This window comes from Pelophylax lessonae (genome assembly GCF_965119305.1).
Source record: "Pelophylax lessonae genome assembly, chromosome: 1".
Classification (NCBI taxonomy): Eukaryota; Metazoa; Chordata; class Amphibia; order Anura; family Ranidae; genus Pelophylax; species Pelophylax lessonae.
In genome coordinates this window covers 596637132-596657841 of record NC_138768.1, presented here as the reverse complement: position 1 = coordinate 596657841, position 20710 = coordinate 596637132, and the positions used below count along the sequence as shown (strand labels likewise).

At 40.4% G+C, this 20710-nt stretch overlaps 1 protein-coding gene across 1 annotated transcript in view; it reads left to right on the top strand.

Moving 5' to 3' along the window:
* LOC309555874 (alcohol dehydrogenase 1-like) overlaps positions 1-17127 on the top strand; it is a 56090-nt gene extending 38963 nt beyond the window's left edge. The window contains exons 8-9 of the mRNA XM_082258042.1: positions 12043-12181; positions 16889-17127. Of these exons, the coding sequence (XP_082114168.1) occupies positions 12043-12181; positions 16889-16913 (164 nt within the window). The 3' untranslated portion in view covers positions 16914-17127. The remainder of the gene's footprint in view (positions 1-12042; positions 12182-16888) is intronic.
* The last annotated feature ends 3583 nt before the right edge of the window (positions 17128-20710 follow it).

Below are 20710 nucleotides of genomic sequence, written 5' to 3'. Positions count from 1 at the left end.
TACCTCTTCACTGCCTTTTTTCAGTTTTCAGTCCCATTAATAAAAAATGGATGAATAATCCTTTCCTAATTATGTAAGATCCAGCTTCCTCTAAGCCATCTGTAACATTGTCCCTTTTTTTATTTCACTCTGTCTGTAAGTTCAAATGTGAACATTCCATGCTGCTGTTTGCAAACCACTGTGCATTTCACAACCTCCACCACCCTTTGCTGTCCAGTTGACAAGACCACGGGCACTATTGTTTTGAAGCTTCTAGTGAGCCACTCTCCTTGTTATGTTGCCACATCCCATCTGACATTCCAAGCTGCCTTTCTTTCTCATATGGCATGATGGTAAATTTAAAAGCTACAAGTCAGAGAATATAGGTAGCACTGGTTTCCCTGAATTATTCAACTCATATCCTCTAGTTTGTAGGGTCTTCATGTAGGTTTTATGACTTGGATTTCCCTTCCCTTCTGTACAACAACTCATCAAGACAGCATCTTGAAGCTTGAAGCGGCTCTGCGTGATGTAATAAGACAGTCAATCTGCAACTCTGTGCCCAGATGATGTGGCAGTTACACACTCAGCCTCACCCTAGACTGAAAGCGATTGCCACCGGAGCAAGTTAACTGAGCAGTTTTCCCTTCATAGTTCTTAAATTTTCAATTAGAGCATTCAGAGATTTGGTCTAACTTTATTTAAATATCATTTTTTTTGATAAGAGGAGATAAATGGTGCAGCAAACATTCACAGAAAATATATTACAAAGCATACATAAGCAACATTAAAATAAATGGCTTTAATGGTTTGTCTCATCCCTGTAACTGATACTTCTGCTAAAGAACTTGCTGTTTTGAAAAACAACCGACTTACTGCCCAGATAACCAGGTGAATATAAAGGAAAGCTAAAAAAAGAAAACAAATGTAGTCATCAAATCTAAAAATTGGGGAGCTACAATATAATAAATGTTTGGTTTTGGGTTTAATACCACTTTAAACTACCCACTTTTTTTAAGATAACTCCACTAAAGTAGAGCTTGTGAAATGATTTAGAGCCGAGAGCTTGGGAAGTTTTGTACCAGGTAAAAATCGGACTCACAGGTGTGTACTGCTCCCTAGTGATGGGCCACCCCCCCCCCCCCCCCGTTTGGTTTGCGAACATGCAAACTCTATTAAAGTCTATGGGACACGAACATGAAAAATCAAAAGTCCTCATTTTAAAGGCTTTTATGCAAGTTATTGCCATGAAAAGTGTATGGGTACTGTACTGGGGGACATGTATCAATGCAAATTTTTTTATAACAATTGTTTTTACAGGAGCAGTGATTTTTTTCAATATTTAAAGTGAAAGAATAAAAATGAAAAATTCCTTTAAGTATAGTGTGTAGTGGGTCCTCTTAATGTGGCTGTAAAGTAGCGCATCTGCACTATGTATGTAGCCTATTGCAGCAATACTGACATTTCTATAGGAAAAAATGTAATTTAAACTTGCTCGAGGCTGTAATGTATTGTTGGCTCCCCCCCCCCCCCCCCGGAAGTTCAACATGGCACCTCATAGCAAAGAACTCCTCTGAAAAAAAGAATTGTTGCTCTACATAGAGATGGCCTAGGCTATAAGGAGATTACCAAGACCCTGAAACTGAGCTGCAGCACGGTGGCCAAGACCATACAGTGGTTTAACAGGACAGGTTCCACTCAGAACAGGCCTCACCATGGTCGACCAAAGAAGTTGAGTACACGTGCTTAGCATCATATCCAGAGGTTGTCTTTAGGAAATAGACATATGAGTGCTGACAGCTTTCCTGCAGAGGTTGAAGGGGTGGGGGGTTAGCCTGTCAGTGCTCAGACCATCTGCCGCACATTGAATCAAATTGGTCTGCATGGCTGTCGTCCCAGAAGGAAGCCTCTTCTAAAGATGTTGCACAAGAAAGCCCACAAACAGTTTGCTGAAGACAAGCAGACTAATGACATGGATTACTGGAACCATGTCCTGTGGTCTGATGAGACCAAGATAAACGTATTTGGCTCAGATGATGTCAAGCGTGTGTGGCTGCAACCAGGTGAGGAGTACAAAGACAAGTGCGTCTTGCCTACAGTCAAGCATGGTGATGGGAGTGTCATGGTCTGGGGCTGCATGAGTGCTGCTAGCACTGTGGAGCTACAGTTCATTGAGGGAACCATGAATGCCAACATGTACTGTGACATACTGAAGCAGAGCATGATCCCCTCCCTTCATGGACTGGATCAGAGGGCAGTATTCCAACATGATAATGACCCCAAATGCACTTCCAAGATGACCACTGCCTTGCTGAAGAAGCTGAGGGTAAAGGTGATGGCCTGGCCAAGCATGTCACAGACCTAAACCCTATTGGGCATCTGTGGGGCATCCTCAAATGGAAGGTGGAAGAGCAAAAGGTCTCTAACATGCACCAGCTTCGTGATGTTGTCATGGAGGAGTGGAAGAGGACTCCAGTGGCAATGTGTGAAGCTCTGATGAACTCCATGCCCAAGAGGGTTAAGGCAGTGCTGGAAAATAATGGTAGCCACACAAACTATTGACGCTTTGAGCTCAATTTGGACATTTTAAATTAGGGGTGTACTTACTTTTGTTGCCAGTGGTTTAGACATTAATGGCTGTGTGTTGAGTTATTTTGAAGGGACAGCAAATTTACAATGTTATACAAGCTGTACACTCACTACTTTACATTGTAGAAAAGTGTCATTTCTTGAGTGTTGTCACATGAAAAGATATTAAAAACATTTACAAAAATGTGAGGGGTGTACTCACTTTTGTGAGATATTGTATATGTATGAGCTGCATGATATATATATATATATATATATATAAGAGAGAGAGAGAGAGAGAGTCGTGCTCATAAGTTTACATACCCTGGCAGAATTTATGATTTCATGGCCTTTTTTCAGAGAATATGAATGATAACACAAAAACGTTTCTTTTACTCATGGTTAGTGTTTGGCTGAAACCATTTATTATCAATAAACTGTGTTTACTCTTTTTAAAGCATAATGACAACAGAAACTACTCAAATAACCCTGATCAAAAGTTTACATACCCTGGTGATTTTGGTCTGATAACATGCACACAAGTTGACACAAATGGTTTGGAACGGCTATTAAAGGTAACCATCCTCACCTGTGATCTGTTTGCTTGTAATTAGTGCTTGTCTATAAAAGGTCAATGAGTTTCTGGACTCCTGACAAACCCTTGCATCTTTCATCCAGTGCTGCACTGACATTTCTGGATTCTGAGTCATGGGGAAAGCAAACGAATTGTCAAATGATCTTCAGGAAAAGGTAGTTGAACTGTATAAAACAGGAAAGGGATATAAAAAGATATCCAAGGCAATGAGAATGCCAATCAGCAGTGTTCAAACTCTAGTCAAGAAGTGGAAAATGAGGGGTTCTGTTGAAACCAACCCACGGTCAGGTAGACCAACTAAAATTTCAGCCACAACTGCCAGGAAAATTGTTTGGGATGCAAAGAAAAACCCACAAATAACTTCAGGTGAAATACATGGGATCACACGCAGCACTCATTTTTTAAACAATCCTCTGACATGCAAATAACCACACAACTAGACTTCTTAATGGCAAAATTTTGGCCACGGCCTTTATTAATTGGTTTGAATTCACACTTTATTAAAACTTCAACTTCATACTCATAACGATATGACATAACTTTTAACTTCCATACCCATTTTCAACTCAGCTATTACAGCTCGAGCTGAATAACCACATCACAATATTATTACACTGTCCCCCTTTTCTTACGAAAAGGTGACCCACCACATTAATAAGGCCGCGACAAGGGGAGGGGGGGGGGTTGGGTGAGCTCTGCAGCTTGTGTTATCCCGCGAAGTCTGGCGCCAATTCTAGTCAGCATCTTATATTTATAGACCCCAAAGGGGCTTCCAGAAGCTTCTAGCAGCCTCCACAGCCCCTACCTATCATGTGCAAGCCCCCCATGGGACCACGCCCTCACCTGCTAAGGGGAGCCTAGAAACCCTCAGGCTGTGGTGATCCCATGAGGAAAAGGGGGGGCCTTGAAACCTATATCCCCCTTTTCTCAACATGGGATCACACGCAGCGCTCATTTTTTAAAACAATCCTCAGACATGCAAATAACCACACAACTAGACTTCTTAATGGCAAAATTTTGGCCACGGCCTTTATTAATTGGTTTGAATTCACACTTTATTAAAACTTCAACTTCATACTCATAACGATATGACTTATAACTTTTAACTTCCATACCAATTTTCAACTCAGCTATTACAGCTCGAGCTGAATAACCACATCACAATATTATTACACTGTCCCCAAACAGACAGAGGATGTGCACCTTGCACAACCTCTGTCTACCCCCATACCACAGCCTTCTCAATACATGTCTGAAGATTGTTGTTAAATATATCAAGTCCGATATCGGACAAATTAATTCCATCACCTCTATATAACCCTTTAATGCTACCTTCCAATTCTGAATGGCGAAATGAAAAACCATAACCCAAAGACATGAACTTTTCCATTATTCTGTTAATTCTTTTACGGATCTTTTCCCCATAACGACAAAGACTTAAACCTGACCACTGTAACCTGGGTATAATCTCAGAGAAAAGTATCACTGACCCAGGGTATAAAGCTTTAATCGTTCGGACATAGTGCTTCATTTGAAACACCAAATCCAACGTTCTCCTATGCCCTATATCATTCCTACCCAGGTGCACTAATACTACATCCGGGTGGGAATACATACCCGCCATAGTTCCCAATTCGGCCAGGAGATCCGCCCACACCATACCCCCAATACCATGCCAACAAACAGAATGTAATTCTTTATCCAAACCAAGGGATTCTGTATAGCTTCTAGCAGCAGCTCTTCTGTGTGCCCAAAATATGTATGAATGGCCGACTATCCACACTATCCGATGGATACCTAGGTAAGTCAAAAAATATTGTTAGGTCTCACGTATAATTTAAACACGTTTGATTTCCATCTACCAATTTGCTTAATTTTATCAGAATTTAAACCTAACCTTGCAGCCTCAGTGGCTGCTCCTATACGGAATGAATGTGAGGATATGACTAAATCATTCAACTTACAGTATCTTACCACTTTCTTCAAAACTGCTTGGAATTGGAATCTTCTCATGGGCGAACCATCCTGATGAATAAATAACAAACCTTCCTTTTTTGGTCTAGACCCCAAATAAGTATTTAACAGTCTCACCTGGCACACTACCCTTTTATCATACCGAGCCAAAGTGATCCAACAGTCTTTTCCCATTTGGTCAGTTTTTGACCGCTGCAAGAATAATTTAATATTCTTCGAAGTAGTCAAAATATCATCCCTCCTCAAACCGTCCCCACTTTTACCATTTTTGGGAACTAATTCTGATATCCTCAGAGCGGCAAAGAAACAAATTGAGAAAGCTGCCCTGAACATATCAGCCTCAAACGGTGAATGACAAATCTTATCTAAACTCTCACATAACTCACACAAGATCTGAATTGTAATAGGACGTCTTTTGTCCACTACTAAATTAGCCTTCTTATAACCTTTCATAGCTTGTCTTATAGAGAAGAATTTTAATAAAGATGGGAACGAATGAAACTGTAGAAAAAATCTTACTAATATGTGACCAAGAGTATCCTTTTTCCATCAAATTATTCAAAAACAACAATGCTAGACTTTCAGATACTTCAAAAATTCCCATATAATGAGAATTCAAAAAGGCCAACCATAATAACCACACCACCCTGTAACCCGACCATGTTGCAGGAGCCAAGGATTTATAATGTTATCCGCGATCACACTATTTCCCATAGTTGCGGGGGGCAAGAAGATCCTTTCGCGTCTGCTTCTGGAAAAGACTGGAAGAAACGATTAATTTGAAATCTGGATAAAGCATCGGCTACTACATTACTTTTTCCTCTTACATACTGAGCTTTTACCCATATATTAAGGCACAAGCATTTATACACTAAATACCTCAGCAAACGAAACACAGGCTTGGATTTTGATGATAACCAATTTAGAGCATACAACACTCCTTTATTGTCCGTGGAGCATAGGATCCTCTTATTCTTGAAATAAGGTCCCCATACTTCTATAGCTACAATTATGGGGGATAACTCTAATAACACTATGTTTTTAACTAAACCATTCTTAATCCATCCTACTGGCCATCTGGCAGCACACCAATGGGTTCTCCATATTGTCCCAAAACCAACAGATCCAGCAGCATCAGAATATAATTTAAAATCTCGGTCGACAATAAATTCTTCCTGCCATGCTGATCTACCGTTAAATTCTACCAGAAACTTATACCATACTAACAGGTCTTCCTTTATTTCTGCTGTGACCCTGATGTGTGCATAAGGGTTTGCTAAGCCTGCAATTGCTAGGTACATCCTGCGGGAGAAAATACGCCCCATCGGAAGTACCCTCGTCGCAAATGCCAACAAACCCAATAACTGCTGCATCATTTTTACCGAAACCTTCTTAAGACGCATTACCTTCAGAATTGTATTACAGATATTTTCAATTTTTTTCTATAGGTTATCTATATTCCATTCTTACAGAATCTATCGTTATCCCCAGGAAATCAATACATGTAGTAGGGAATACTGTTTTATCATGCGCCAATGGGATGCCAAATTTCTCGCACACTTCAAAAAATTTTAAAAGCAAACTGACACAATCTTGAGAGTTGGGCTTTCCTATAAATAAGAAATCGTCTAGATAGTGTACTAGGTTTCCAGACTTAGCTTCTTTCGCCACCACCCACTCCACAAATGACGAAAAATTCTCAAAATACGCGCAAGAAATTGAGCATCCCATCGGTAAACATTTGTCAAAGAAGTACATACCTTCAAATTGTAACCCCAAGGAATTGAAGCTTTCGGGATTTAATGGCAACAGCCTAAATGCTGATTTTATATCGGCCTTTGCCATCAACGCTGCCTGCCCTATGCTTTGAAGTTTGACAATAGCTTCTTCAAAAGAAGCATATGTAACCGAACACAAATCATCACTGAACTGATCATTCAGAGAAAATTTGCGTGGGTATGATAGATGATGGATTAGTCTATATTCTCCTGGTTCCTAGGGATGATCCCCAGCGGAGACGCTATTCTATCTTCTTTTAATTCTCTAATTAATTTACTCCTAACAATATCAGATAGCTCATCCACGGATTTTAAATTTTTTTACCAAACTACATCCTATTCCATCAAAAACTGGTAATCTAAAACCTAATGCAAAACCCTGTCTAATTTGCTGTGCTGTCAACTGGTCTGGATTTTGGCACAGCCATGGCTCCATGCTTTCCACTTTCACCGGCGTTTTGGCTTTTTTGAAAATTATCCTTACTTGATTGCTGAGCCAATTTTTTGAAACATTTGCTTATAGGGTGGGGACCAGTGCAAAAAGCACATTCATGACGAAATTTGCATGAATTCGGCCATTTACATTGTGTGTCATTAAATGCGAAACACACACCTTTTTTATATCCACTAGCTTGGTTATTAACTGCCACACTGTTCAATCTAGGTAGAGCAGGTCTCTGGAGGACAAATAGGTTCAACCAGAGACCCACCTCCTTATTACCCCAAACTATATTAGAGTGAACCGCCATTTTTTGCCTATATGCCTCATCATAGAAAAACCATCCAAGTCCACCAAAATTTCGGTAAGCTTCCAATATTATGTCTATGTGTTGGAATAGACCTGAACTAAGCTCAGGAAACTTCTCACATAGAATACTGGAAAATATAACAAAGGCTTGTAGCCAATTGTTAAATGATCTTGGGATCGGTTTCTTTTTATCCTCTTCGCTTTTCTCCTTTTCTGATTTAAAATAATATTCTTTTTGATTAGGAAGTAATGAAAATAATTTAATATACTCTCTCCGCCATATCTTTTCTTTTGTACTCAATGCTACATGAAAACCAAGCGGTGACAGTATACAAGGCATAATTTCTCTGCACGCCGCAGATGAGGCGTCTCTAACATCGTTTTTTATAGCTGAACCTGCTGATAATTCAATTGGCAGCTTTTCTACCCTTGTATTGGTTGCCCCACTTTCATCCACCCATACTGATGCAAAATCCTCACTCCTCCTAGCTGTGGGGGCTGTAGACAAGTTATTTACTAGCTGCAACAAAGTTGCTGACAAGGAAGACAAAATATTTAGCTGCCCACACTCACCAGTACTTAACCTGTCTTGCTCTTCCAAAACCTCTGTGTCATTAATTGAAGCTGCTCTTTTCCTGCCAGGACCTGTGTTAGCACCTACAGCGTCCTGCCATTCATAACTCTGCTCCTCACTTCTTCTTTGATGCTCAGGTGAATTAACCCTTGTCCCCGCCTCCCAGCGGGACGTACATGGCTTCTCCTTTCACCGCCTCTTCTCTTCTTTTCTTCCGCCGCCGCTCTCTTTTCTTCAGCCCTACTGGGCACCTGTTATTGGTCTATACGGCTTCCTCACCCCTCTTCCTCTACACTCCATCTTCCTTCCTCTTCCAGCTCCGCCTTTTTCTCCGCCCTGTTGCTCCTTCCTCCATGTAACGTCTTCTTCCCTCACAGACTCCGCTCCGCTGTCAGCCATTTCAATACCGCCTTCGGCCGCTTGAGGTGCCATACCGCTTCCACCGGCTTCTTCACATAACACTTCTTGCTGCGCAGGTAAGTTCAGGCACTGCCGAATACAGGTTTCCCCACCTTCTGCTTCAGCCCTCTCAATGAGTTGTCTGAGCAAAGTCTTCATGACTTGAGGTGAACCGCCGTCCGCTATACAGTATAGCTCTCTTGCCTGAGCTCTGCAGCTTGTGTTATCCCGCGACGTCTGGCGCCAATTCTAGTCAGCACCTTATATTTATAGACCCCAAAGGGGCTTCCAGAAGCTTCTAGCAGCCTCCACAGCCCCTACCTATCATGTGCAAGCCCCCCATGGGACCACGCCCTCACCTGCTAAGGGGAGCCTAGAAACCCTCAGGCTGCGGTGATCCCATGAGGAAAAGGGGGGCCTTGAAACCTATATCCCCCTTTTCTCAACAGGACTCTCTGAAAACATGTGGTGTGGCTGTTTTAAGATGCACAATAAGGAGGCACTTGAAGAAAGATGGGCTGCATGGTCGAGTCGCCAGAAGAAAGCCATTACTATGCAAATGCCACAAAGTACCCAGCTTACAATACGCCAAACAGCACAGAGATAAGCCTCAAATCTTCTGGCACAAAGTCATTTGGAGTGAAGAGACCAAAATTTAGCTTTTTGGCCACAACCATAAACGCTACATTTGGAGAGGAGTCAACAAGGCCTATGATGAAAGGTACACAATTCCTACTGTGAAATACAAAGGTGGGTCGCTGATGTTTTGGGGAAGTGTGAGCTTGATGGCAAGATGAATGCAGTATGATATCAAAAAATAATGGAGGAAAATTTGTAATCATCAGCCCGGAAGTCGACCTGTCAGTGGCTACAGCAGAATAAGGTGAAGGTTCTGGAGTGGTCATCTCCGTCTCCTGACCTCATTATTATTGAGCCACTCTGGGGAGATCTCCAACGTGCAGTTCATGCAAGACAGCCCAAGAATTTACAGGAGCTGGAGGCTTTTTGCCAGGAAGAATGGGAAGCTTTACCATCTGAGAAAATAAAGAGCCTCACCCACAAATACCACAAAAGACTTCAAGCTATCAATGATGTGGAAGGGGGCAATACACGGTATTAAGAACGGAGATATGTAAACTTTTTATCAGGGTCATTTGGGTAGTTTCTGTTGTCATTTTGATTAAAAAAGAGTAAACACAGTCGATTGATAATAAATGGCTTCAGCCAAACACTAACCATGAGTGAAAGAAAAGTTTTTTTGTTACCATACATATTCTCTGAAAAATGGCCAAGAAATCATAAATTCTGCCAGGGTATGTAAACCTATGAGCACAACTGTGTGTGTGTATATATATATATATATATATACAGTGCTTTGCGAAAGTATTCGGCCCCCTTGAACTTTGTGACCTTTTGCCACATTTCAGGCTTCAAACATAAAGATATAAAACTGTAATTTTTTGTGAAGAATCAACAACAAGTGGGACACAATCATGAAGTGGAACGAAATTTATTGGTTATTTCAAACTTTTTTAACAAATAAAAAACTGAAAAACTGGGCGTGCAAAATTATTCAGCCCCCTTAAGTTAATACTTTGTAGCGCCACCTTTTGCTGCGATTACAGCTGTAAGTCGCTTGGGGTATGTCTCTATCAGTTTTGCACGTCGAGAGACTGAAATTTTTGCCCATTTTTCCTTGCAAAACAGCTCGAGCTCAGTGAGGTTGGATGGAGAGCGTTTGTGAACAGCAGTTTTCAGTTCTTTCCACAGATTCTCGATTGGATTCAGGTCTGGACTTTGACTTGGCCATTCTAACGCCTGGATATGTTTATTTGTGAACCATTCCATTGTAGATTTTGCTTTATGTTTTGGATCATTGTCTTGTTGGAAGACAAATCTCCGTCCCAGTCTCAGGTCTTTTGCAGACTCCATCAGGTTTTCTTCCAGAATGGTCCTGTATTTGGCTCCATCCATCTTCCCATCAATTTTAACCATCTTCCCTGTCCCTGCCAAAGAAAAGCAGGCCCAAACCATGATGCTGCCACCACCATGTTTGACAGTGGGGATGGTGTGTTCAGGGTGATGAGCTGTGTTGCTTTTACGCCAAACATAACGTTTTGCATTGTTGCCAAAAAGTTTGATTTTGGTTTCATCTGACCAGAGCACCTTCTTCCACATGTTTGGTGTGTCTCCCAGGTGGCTCGTGGCAAACTTTAAACAACACTTTTTATGGATTTCTTTAAGAAATGGCTTTCTTCTTGCCACTCTTCCATAAAGGCCAGATTTGTGCAGTATACGACTGATTGTTGTCCTATGGACAGAGTCTCCCACCTCAGCTGTAGATCTCTGCAGTTCATCCAGAGTGATCATGGGCCTCTTGGCTGCATCTCTGATCAGTCTTCTCCTTGTATGAGCTGAAAGTTTAGAGGGACGGCCAGGTCTTCGTAGATTTGCAGTGGTCTGATACTCCTTCCATTTCAATATTATCGCTTGCACAGTGCTCCTTGGGATGTTTAAAGCTTGGGAAATCTTTTTGTATCCAAATCCGGCTTTAAACTTCTCCACAGAAGTATCTCGGACCTGCCTGGTGTGTTCCTTGTTCTTCATGATGCTCTCTGCGCTTTAAACTGACCTCTGAGACTATCAAAGTGCAGGTGCATTTATACAGAGACTTGATTACACACAGGTGGATTCTATTTATCATCATTAGTCATTTAGGTCAACATTGGATCATTCAGGCCCCGTTCACATACAAGCGACGCTACTTTCCGGGGCGACCTCCGAGGTCGCGGTGCGAGCAGCGCGCCGCGACCTCGGAGCGGCCGGCACGGACTTCATAACATTGAAGTCTATGACGGTCACTCCGGGTCGCCCCAAAGAAGCTCCGGACCCTTTTTCTAAGTCGGAGCGACTTGTGTCGCTCCTATTAGAACGGGTCCGCAGCTTCCCTATGGAAGGCGACCTACGGCGACCTGTGAGGCGACCAGGTCGCCTCACAGGTCGCCTTAGTGTGAACGGAGACTCAGAGATCCTCACTGAACTTCTGGAGAGAGTTTGCTGCACTGAAAGTAAAGGGGCTGAATAATTTTGCATGCCCAATTTTCCAGTTTTTTATTTGTTAACAAAGTTTGAAATATCCAATAAATTTCGTTCCACTTCATGATTGTGTCCCACTTGTTGTTGATTATTCACAAAAATTACAGTTTTATATCTTTATGTTTGAAGCCTGAAATGTGGCAAAAGGTCGCAAAGTTCAAGGGGGCCGAATACTTTCGAAAGGCACTGTATGTATATATATATATATATATATATATATATATATATATTTATTTATTTATATAGAATATATATATATGCCTAATGTGTAGCATGTTTACATGTGTGTATGATTTGTAAGCCAAACTGAACTAGTGTCTGACTTTTTCAGGTTATAAAAGTTTGGACTCAGTGCCCCAGTTATTTTCTGAGTACATGGCAGGCAAATTTGATCTTGATGGTTTAGTGACCCATACTTTGCCTTTTGCCCGAATAAATGAAGGGTTTGAACTTCTGAGAGCTGGAAAAAGGTTGGTATTTGTAATAATAAATTCAATCATTTTTTTTAAAGTGCTGTCTGTTAAGGGTGCAGCATTCCTTAATATAGAGAAGAATCCATACTGGGAATTTTACTCATCATTCAGAAGAAGAAATGTGATAGTTTGCATTGTCCATACATACTGAACTGGGGTGAATACTTAGAATTACACCCAGTATACGAAACAAAATACTTGGTACTTTGCAGTATCCATAAATACAGATACTGAGCCAACAGATACTGAAAATTACACTGGTTTTACAAAACAAGAGAAATGGTACTATGTGAGGCTCATGTATACAGAATTAGAACAGATATTGAAAAACTATACCCAACATGTAGAATAAGAGAAGTGGTGATATGCACATAAACAAACCACTGACCATAAAATTAATCATCTATATGTGAGATTAACATCCATGTACTAAAAAAAATAAAAAAAAAAAAACAAAAAAAAAACTTCAGAACCATATGTAGAAATACATTCATTGTAGACAATACATTCCAAAATGTACCATTGCCAGCAAATGTGTTTTTGTGCCAGTTTATTTACAACATATTAGGAAAGTACCAAGGTGCACCAACACCTCCATCCTGTAGTCTATCAGTCCCTATATTCCTCCTTGCTTGTTTACCAATTCCTGTCAGTTTGCTAAAGTGCGGCTACATGATAGAAAGATTTTAAGGAGTGGACTGACTCACAACTCTTATAAACCCATCCAGCCTCTATAGTGTCTTTATCCAGCTCTTTGGCTGCACCACACAGCAAGCATTATCCTGTTTACTACCAGGCATAATGTGGACAAAGTAATCCAATAGGATACTGGCCATGATTCCAATTCCATCCTAATTCTGCTGTAGTCTTAAGGATAGAGCAACCTGAGCCCATTTAGCCATGTTCAGGATGGAAATATGAAGCTTTGGTTAGGAGGTTGGCAAATTGTGACTGGCTTTGCCCCAATATAAGTATATCTACTTAGAGAGGTTCTTCATTCTGACAAAAAAACAAAAAAAAAATTAAAGTCTGTGTCCCAGAAGGCTGCGGCTTGGGGGAGAGGTCTTAGGTTTAGGGGGAGGTTGCCTAGACCAGCACTCTCCAAACTGTGGTCTGCAAGCTACAAGCCCAATTCCAAAAAAGTTGGGACTCTGTACAAATTGTGAAAAAAAACAGATGCAATGATGTGGAAGTTTCAAATTTCAATATTTTATTCAGAATACAACATAGATGACATATCAAATGTTTAAACTGAGAAAATGTATCATTTTAAGGGAAAAATAAGTTGATTTTCAATTTTATGGCACCAACACATTTCAAAAAAGTTGGGACAAGGCCATGTTTACCACTGTGTGGCATCCCCTCTTCTTTTTAAAACAGTCTGCAAACGTCAGAGGACTGACTTGACAAGTTGCTCAAGTTTAGGAATAGGAATGTTGTCCCATTCTTGTCTAATATAGGCTTTTAGTTGCTCAACTGCCTTAGGTCTTCTTTGTCGCATCTTCCTCTTTATGATGCGCCAAATGTTTTCTATGAGTGAAAGATCTGGACTGCAGGATGGCCATTTCAGCACCCGGATCCTTCTTCTACGCAGCCATGATGTTGTAATTGATCCAGTATGTGGTCTGGCATTGTCATGTTGGAAAATGCAAGGTCTTCCCTGAAAGAGACGACGTCTGGATGGGAGCATATGTTGTTCTTGAACTTGGATATACCTTTCAGCATTGTTGGTGCCTTTGCAGATGTGTAAGCTGCCCATGCCACACGCACTCATGCCACCCCATACCATCAGAGATGCAGGCTTCTGAACTGAGCGCTGATAACAACTTGGGTTGTCCTTGTCCTCTTTAGTGTGGATGACATGGCATCCCAGTTTTCCAAAAAGATCTTCAAATTTTGATTCGTCTGACCACAGAACAGTTTTCCACTTTGCTACAATCCATTTTAAATGAGCCTTGGCCCAGAGAAAACACCTGCGCTTCTAGATCATGTTTAGATGTGGCTTCTTTTTTGGCCTATAGAGTTTTGGCACCGTGGATTGTATTCATCGACAATGTTTTCAGGAAGTATTCCTGAGTCCATGTTGGGATTTCTATTACAGTAGCATTCCTGTATGTAATGCAGTGCTGTCTAAGGGCCCGAAGATCACGGGCATCCAGTATGGTTTTCCGGCCTTGACCCTTACGCACAGAGATTGTTCTAGATTCTCTGAATCTTTGGATGATATTATGCACTGAAGATGATGATAACTTCAAACTCTTTGCAATTTTTCTCTGAGAAACTCCTTTCTGATATTGCTCCACTATTTTTCGCCGCAGAATTGGGGGAATTGGTGATTCTCTGCCCATCTCGACTTCTGAGAGACACTGCCACTCTTTCTATACCCAATCATGTTTCCAATTTACCTAATAGGTTGCAAGTTGGTCCTCCAGCTGTTCCTTATATGTACATTTAACTTTTCCGGCCTCTTATTGCTACCTGTCCCAACTTTTTTGGAATGTGTAGCTCTCATGAAATCCAAAATGAGGCAATATTTGGCATGACATTTCAAAATGTCTTACTTTCAACATTTGATATGTTATCTATATTATATTGTGAATAAAATATAAGTTTATGAGTTTTGTAATTAGTCCATTAATTTTTTACTCACAATTTGTACAGTGTCCCAACTTTTTTGGAATTGGGTTGTAGATGTTTGCTTTTATCTGGCCTTCAGGGCATTATGCCTTCTACTGATACCAATGGTGAGGCATCATTCCTTCCCCCTGACACTAATGATGAGGCACTATACCTTAGACTGACACCAACAATGGGGCAATATTCCCCCCACAGATACCAATGATGGGGCACTATTCTTCTAATAATACCAATGATGGGGCAAGATTCCTTCCACTGACACCAATGATGGGGCACGATTCCTTTCACTGACACCAATTATGGGGAACTATTCCTCCCACTGGCACCAATGATTGGGCACTCTTCTTTCTCTTACTGACCATAGGCGCCATATAATTTTATTTTTCCCTCAGACCACCAATCCTGAGGCTTTTTTTTTAACCAATTGCCGACCGCACTATAGCCTAATGATGGCTACAACGTAGCTAGCTAGTTCTGGGAGGCGGTCATATGATCTTTCCTCCCATGACCGCGCCCACTGTATGCTTTCTTAGGGGGCGCGGGTGGCACACTCTGTAATCAGTGTCCAAAGATTGAGGTAAAGAGCCAATCAGAGGCTCTTTACCATGTGATCAGCTGTGTCCAATCACAGCTGATCACTGATGTACATAGTAGCCGGTGATCAGCACTCCTTTCCACATGGTAACAGGGGAGAGACGAGAAGAGAGACAATAACCATCTTCTCTGAAAGGGGCATGTACACTGATAAGCAAGGCACTGATTATCAGTGTCCTGATTATCAGTGCAGTCCCAACAGTGCCCACCAATGCTGCCAAACTGTGTCCACCAGTGCTGCCAATCTGTGTCCACCAGTGCTGCCAATAAGTGCCCACCAGTGCTGCCAACAAGTGCCCATCAGTGCCACCTCATCAGTGTTGCCTTTCAGTGCCACCTACCAGTGCCTATCAGTGCTGCCTATCAATGCCCATCAGTGTCGCCTTTCAGCAGTGCCTATCATTGCCCATCAGTGCCACCTATCAGTGCCCATCATTTCCACCTATCAGTGCCCATCAGTGCCACCTATCAGTGCAGACAGATTCACCAGTGCCCATCAGTGCCTCCTCATCAGTGCTCACCAGTGCTACCTCATCAGTGCAGCATATCAGTGCCCAGTCGTTGTTGTTTTTTTTGTTTTTTTTTCAAAATTTTGGGTCTTTGTTAATTTATTTAGCAAAAAAGAAAGCTCTTTTTGCAGGAAGGGGGTAAAAGTGCCCATTAGGCAAGTGGTTAATCCCACTGACACTGGGACATTTTTAACTCCTGCTGGCCATACTCCAGCCCCCCTGTCTGAAGGACAGTATTCTGGCCCTTTGTTATTAAAGTTTGGAGACCCCTGGCCTGAACACTTTAAGTAGAAATGGGATTGAGTACCTGACAAAACTAGATACCTCCTCTTCCCTCTTCCTCCACCCCCTCCCCCAGAGAAAACTTTAAACGACATAAAGCGTAACTTCCTTTCTGAGATAAAGTTCTGCTTTAAAGCAACTGGCAACAAAGATGAATTGGAACTGTAAGCATGATGGCATAATTGGCAATACTGGAAAACACATGCTAGTAGAAATAAGATTCTCACTTTCCCATCTGGCCAAACTGTATTTATTTTGCTTAAAACAACAGTAATTAGGACTTCCTTACTCACTACCTGTTTCAATCTATAATATGAGTAGTAAAAAGAATGATGGGGCAGGAGTGAGATCACCATGCACCACATTACCCACATGATGACCTTACATTAAACGCCTCTTTACACTAGATTTACCCATAGATGTCATAATGACAAATTCATTCATGTGACCAGAACTTATGATAATGTCATTGCGTCTGCTTTCCAGTATATTCCAGTATATTAGACCAGATTATATAGCATCAGACATCACCTTGAATTATATTTAATAGATAAGTAAAGGTTTGGATCATACATAGGAATATATAAGAACAGTGACTAATATACAGTGTATGTATGTGTGTGTTATATATATATATTTTTTTATTATATACTGTTCTAACTTGTTTTTCTTCTTTTTTAAGCATCCGAACAGTCTTGTTATTCTAAATTGAAGGCCTTTCCTGGAGCAGTGTTATTTCTAATGCTTACATTTGTTTGGCACATATAAAAGAGACAATATTTGCTTTAATGTAATCTGATTTAGCTGATTTGTGCAATGTAATTACGTTGACATAACCCAAAATAAAAGGCTTTTAAAAGAGTTTCAAAATTTCTATGGCCAAAAAGTAACAATTTCCTGTTCACAAAACAAAAATGCACAACTAGTGGTTACTAATGCTTGGAGTGCCTCTGAATAAGAAAAAATAAAGTTTCAAGCAGAAACAGAAAAAGATATGTCTTTTTGCAGTATAATGCATTATTAGCTCTATTTTGCAGAATGTCCTGCTCGGGGTAAGACACTTTTTTAGAAAAAAAATTATTGAATTATTTTCATCTGTATTTAGTGAGATTCAATACTGTCACATGGCTGATATGAAGATCCTTATCTTTGTGTTGAACCTTTGTGATCTGAGCCTTATGTCATATAGAAAGTTGCACTTGCTGACCACTGTAAAGATGATATCACTTTACGGCTTGTTGTAACTTAAGTACTCATATAAACAGCCACTGGTCACTGCTTTAGGGGGGGAAATAGAATGTACCCCATATGAAAACAAGTAAAAGTAAGTCTACTGTATATAAACAGGAACTTTGTCTTTGGAGAAAATTCAACCAGTGCCACCATCGGCTTTGTTAAACCTTTGGAGACAACAGGAGAAAATAATGCTAGCTGTTTACTTTATATTACAATTGGTTTTAAAATTACTATATAATCCTCCAATACTTATTTAGGACAAAAGCCAACATAAATTATCAATTTAGTCTATATCAAATTAGTATGCATTTGCAGTTTGTAATTGTTGGTAAATGTATTGGAAACTACAAAATGAGATTTTACAGTCCTTCACTCTTCAATAAAGGGGAAAAGTGCCACACTATATGCATAAGACAATCAAACCTATAAAGTGCTGCATATAAACATACAGTGATTGGTATAAAAGTTACCTGTGAAAATTGTAAAACCATTTAAAGTGCAAAGTGACAAATGTATAAACAAGCAACCTCTAGTTGACAAAAACAAAAAAAATAAAATATGTATAATCCTCAGAAACGTGAATATTAATGTGTGTTCAAATAAAAGACAGAGTCCATATCCAAAAAGGGAATCCCGTGTTCAGAATGGAAGTTTGCCAGAAAGGTGCGACCTTCACCACAGGGGAGAGTCAAAAGCTCTTACAAGAGTTTTTGGACTCTACTGCCAGTGGCCAGTGGCAGAGAGTCGTTTACAGAAAAAAAAGGTATTGAAACTGTGATGAAACAATGATCTCTGAATGGCTGTCAATGTCTCCTTTATCAAATCAAATTTTCTCTAAGTGTATAGGAACTCAGATACCCAAAGAAAACAAAAAGTCTCCTCATAGTGTAAAACCATCATAGAAAACTTACATCCATTGTGCAGTTTACAAGCAATTCAAGTACAAATGATGTGATCACAGGTAGCATCCAACAGGCGCAATGACATGGAGCAAACTCAGTACGATCTGATGCGTTTTGTCCACATGAACATCATCTTGGCCATTCTTCAATGTCCGCTGTCCTCCAGTTGTTCAGTGACAACCAGGCAATCATTAAAGGAAGACCAGGAGGAAAGGAGCTCTTTGAAAGTGCTGATACAGTAATATTATATATTATACCATTTTGCAGTGGTACAGAGATGAATGACAGCAGACTTTTGCATAGTCTTTTTTACCACTTCAGTTTCTGTAGGTGTACCCCCTTCATGACCAGCATTTTTTACGATTAGCACTGCGCTACTTTAGGAAAGCCAAACAAATGCCACTCTAGATGAGTGACTGACTCTCACATATTGTGAACAGGAATCCAGCGTGTTCAATGAGCTATTACCTCAACGCCTAAGGTCCAGCCATCACTCCATACATGCAGTGGTGGCTTTTGATGTGAGTTTTTTCTTTTTATCATTGTTTTTTATTCTATTTACACTGTACTGGCTTGTCAGTGTTGCAGAAATGTTTTATTCAATTTTTATTTCTACACCATGAGCCTTTTCTTTTTATTCAAACTCTCCCATCTGGCATGTTGAGCAATCTACACTGTCGGAGGAAAATCTCAGTATTTGATATCATCAGTAGGAATGATCGAACTTTTGAAAAGTTCGGTTCGACCAGAACACCCGAATTTCCTGAAAGTTCTGTTTGGATTCCAGAACCCCATTGAAATCAATGGGACCCGAACTTCTGGAATCAAAAAACACAATTTTGAAGCCCTAAAACCCAATAAATGCCCCTAAAAAGTGCCTAGGGTTCTGGGTCATGCCCCAGGGACTATTAATCACACAAAAAAAGTTCTTAATTGTCATTTTTAATAGAGAGCCAATTATTGAAAAAATTATTGAAAAAAAAAAGAGATTTCTTTGGGTTTAGTGTCTGGGGGTCTAAAAATTGTACCTGTGAAGTTTCAGCTCTGTAGCATGTCCAGAAACAGAAAAAAAAAAGTTTGTTTGTATTAGAATTAATATAGCACAGAATAACTGCTAAATGACACTTTGAAGCAGAAGTAACAGAACTGCTTCCACTCTCTTCCACGTCCCTGTATTACAATGCTAGGAATTTAGCGGGGCTATCTTATACTGGGGGGCGCATTCACTAATGATTGGCCTCTGGACCCCCTAGTCACTCCAATCACATTCCTAGCATTCTCCTGCCCCCTCAATTGGCTTTTACTGATGGTTCTGGTCCAATCACGGGCTTTTAAAGCCCATTTCCTGTCCCATTGCATTTTGGTCGGTTCTGGTTGCCGAATTCCAAACTTTTTCAGCAAAAAGTTCAGAATTCGGCCGAACCTCGAACAGTCAATGTTCGGGTCGACCATCGTTTGGTGCTGGCATTTTTTTGGGTTCTTTGGAGGCAGGCAAAACATCTGAACTTCTGTATAGGGGTATATATATACACACACACTTATATGTATTTTACACTTACACATATATAGATGTGTTAGGAGCGGAGCCATATTAGTGTTAATTATTTCATTAGCGCAAGTATAGTGTTCTGCTACTTTCACACCTATATATGTGTATGGGTATATATACATATAAGTATGTGTGTATATATATATATATACCCCTATACACAAGTTCAGATGTTTTGCCTGCCTCAAAAAAACCCAAAAAATGCCCAAAAAAACTCCTGCTACTAAACCGGCAAGGTGTGAAAATAGCGGAGCCATATCCCTGTTCTATAAGTGACATAATACAAACAATCTTTTTTTATGGTTCTGGACATGCTACAGAGCTGAAACTTCACAGGTACACTTTTTAGACCCCCCAGACACTAAATCCAAAGTCAAAATAAAAAAATCTAATTTTTTTTTTCAATAATTGGCTCTCTATCAAAAATGACAATTTTTAAGAACTTTTTTTTGTGTGATTAATAGGCCCTGGGGCATGACCCAGAACCCTAGGCACTTTTTAGGGGCATTTATTGGGTTTTAGGGCTTCAAAATTGTGTTTTCTGATTACCGAAGTTCGGGTCCCATTGATTTCAATGGGGTTCTGAAATCCGGGCCGAACTTTCGGGAAGTTCGGATGTTCTGGCCGAACCGAACTTTTGAAAAGTTCGATCATCCCTAATCATCAGATCTCCAGGCTTTCCAAGATCATGAGTTCCATGGATAAATACCTTATTTCTGTCCTATAACTTAGACAGCATTGGGCTCTGATGAGTTTGAAATTTACCTATATGGTGGAGGATACATCTGCACCTGTGACCATAATGGCTTATTACTGC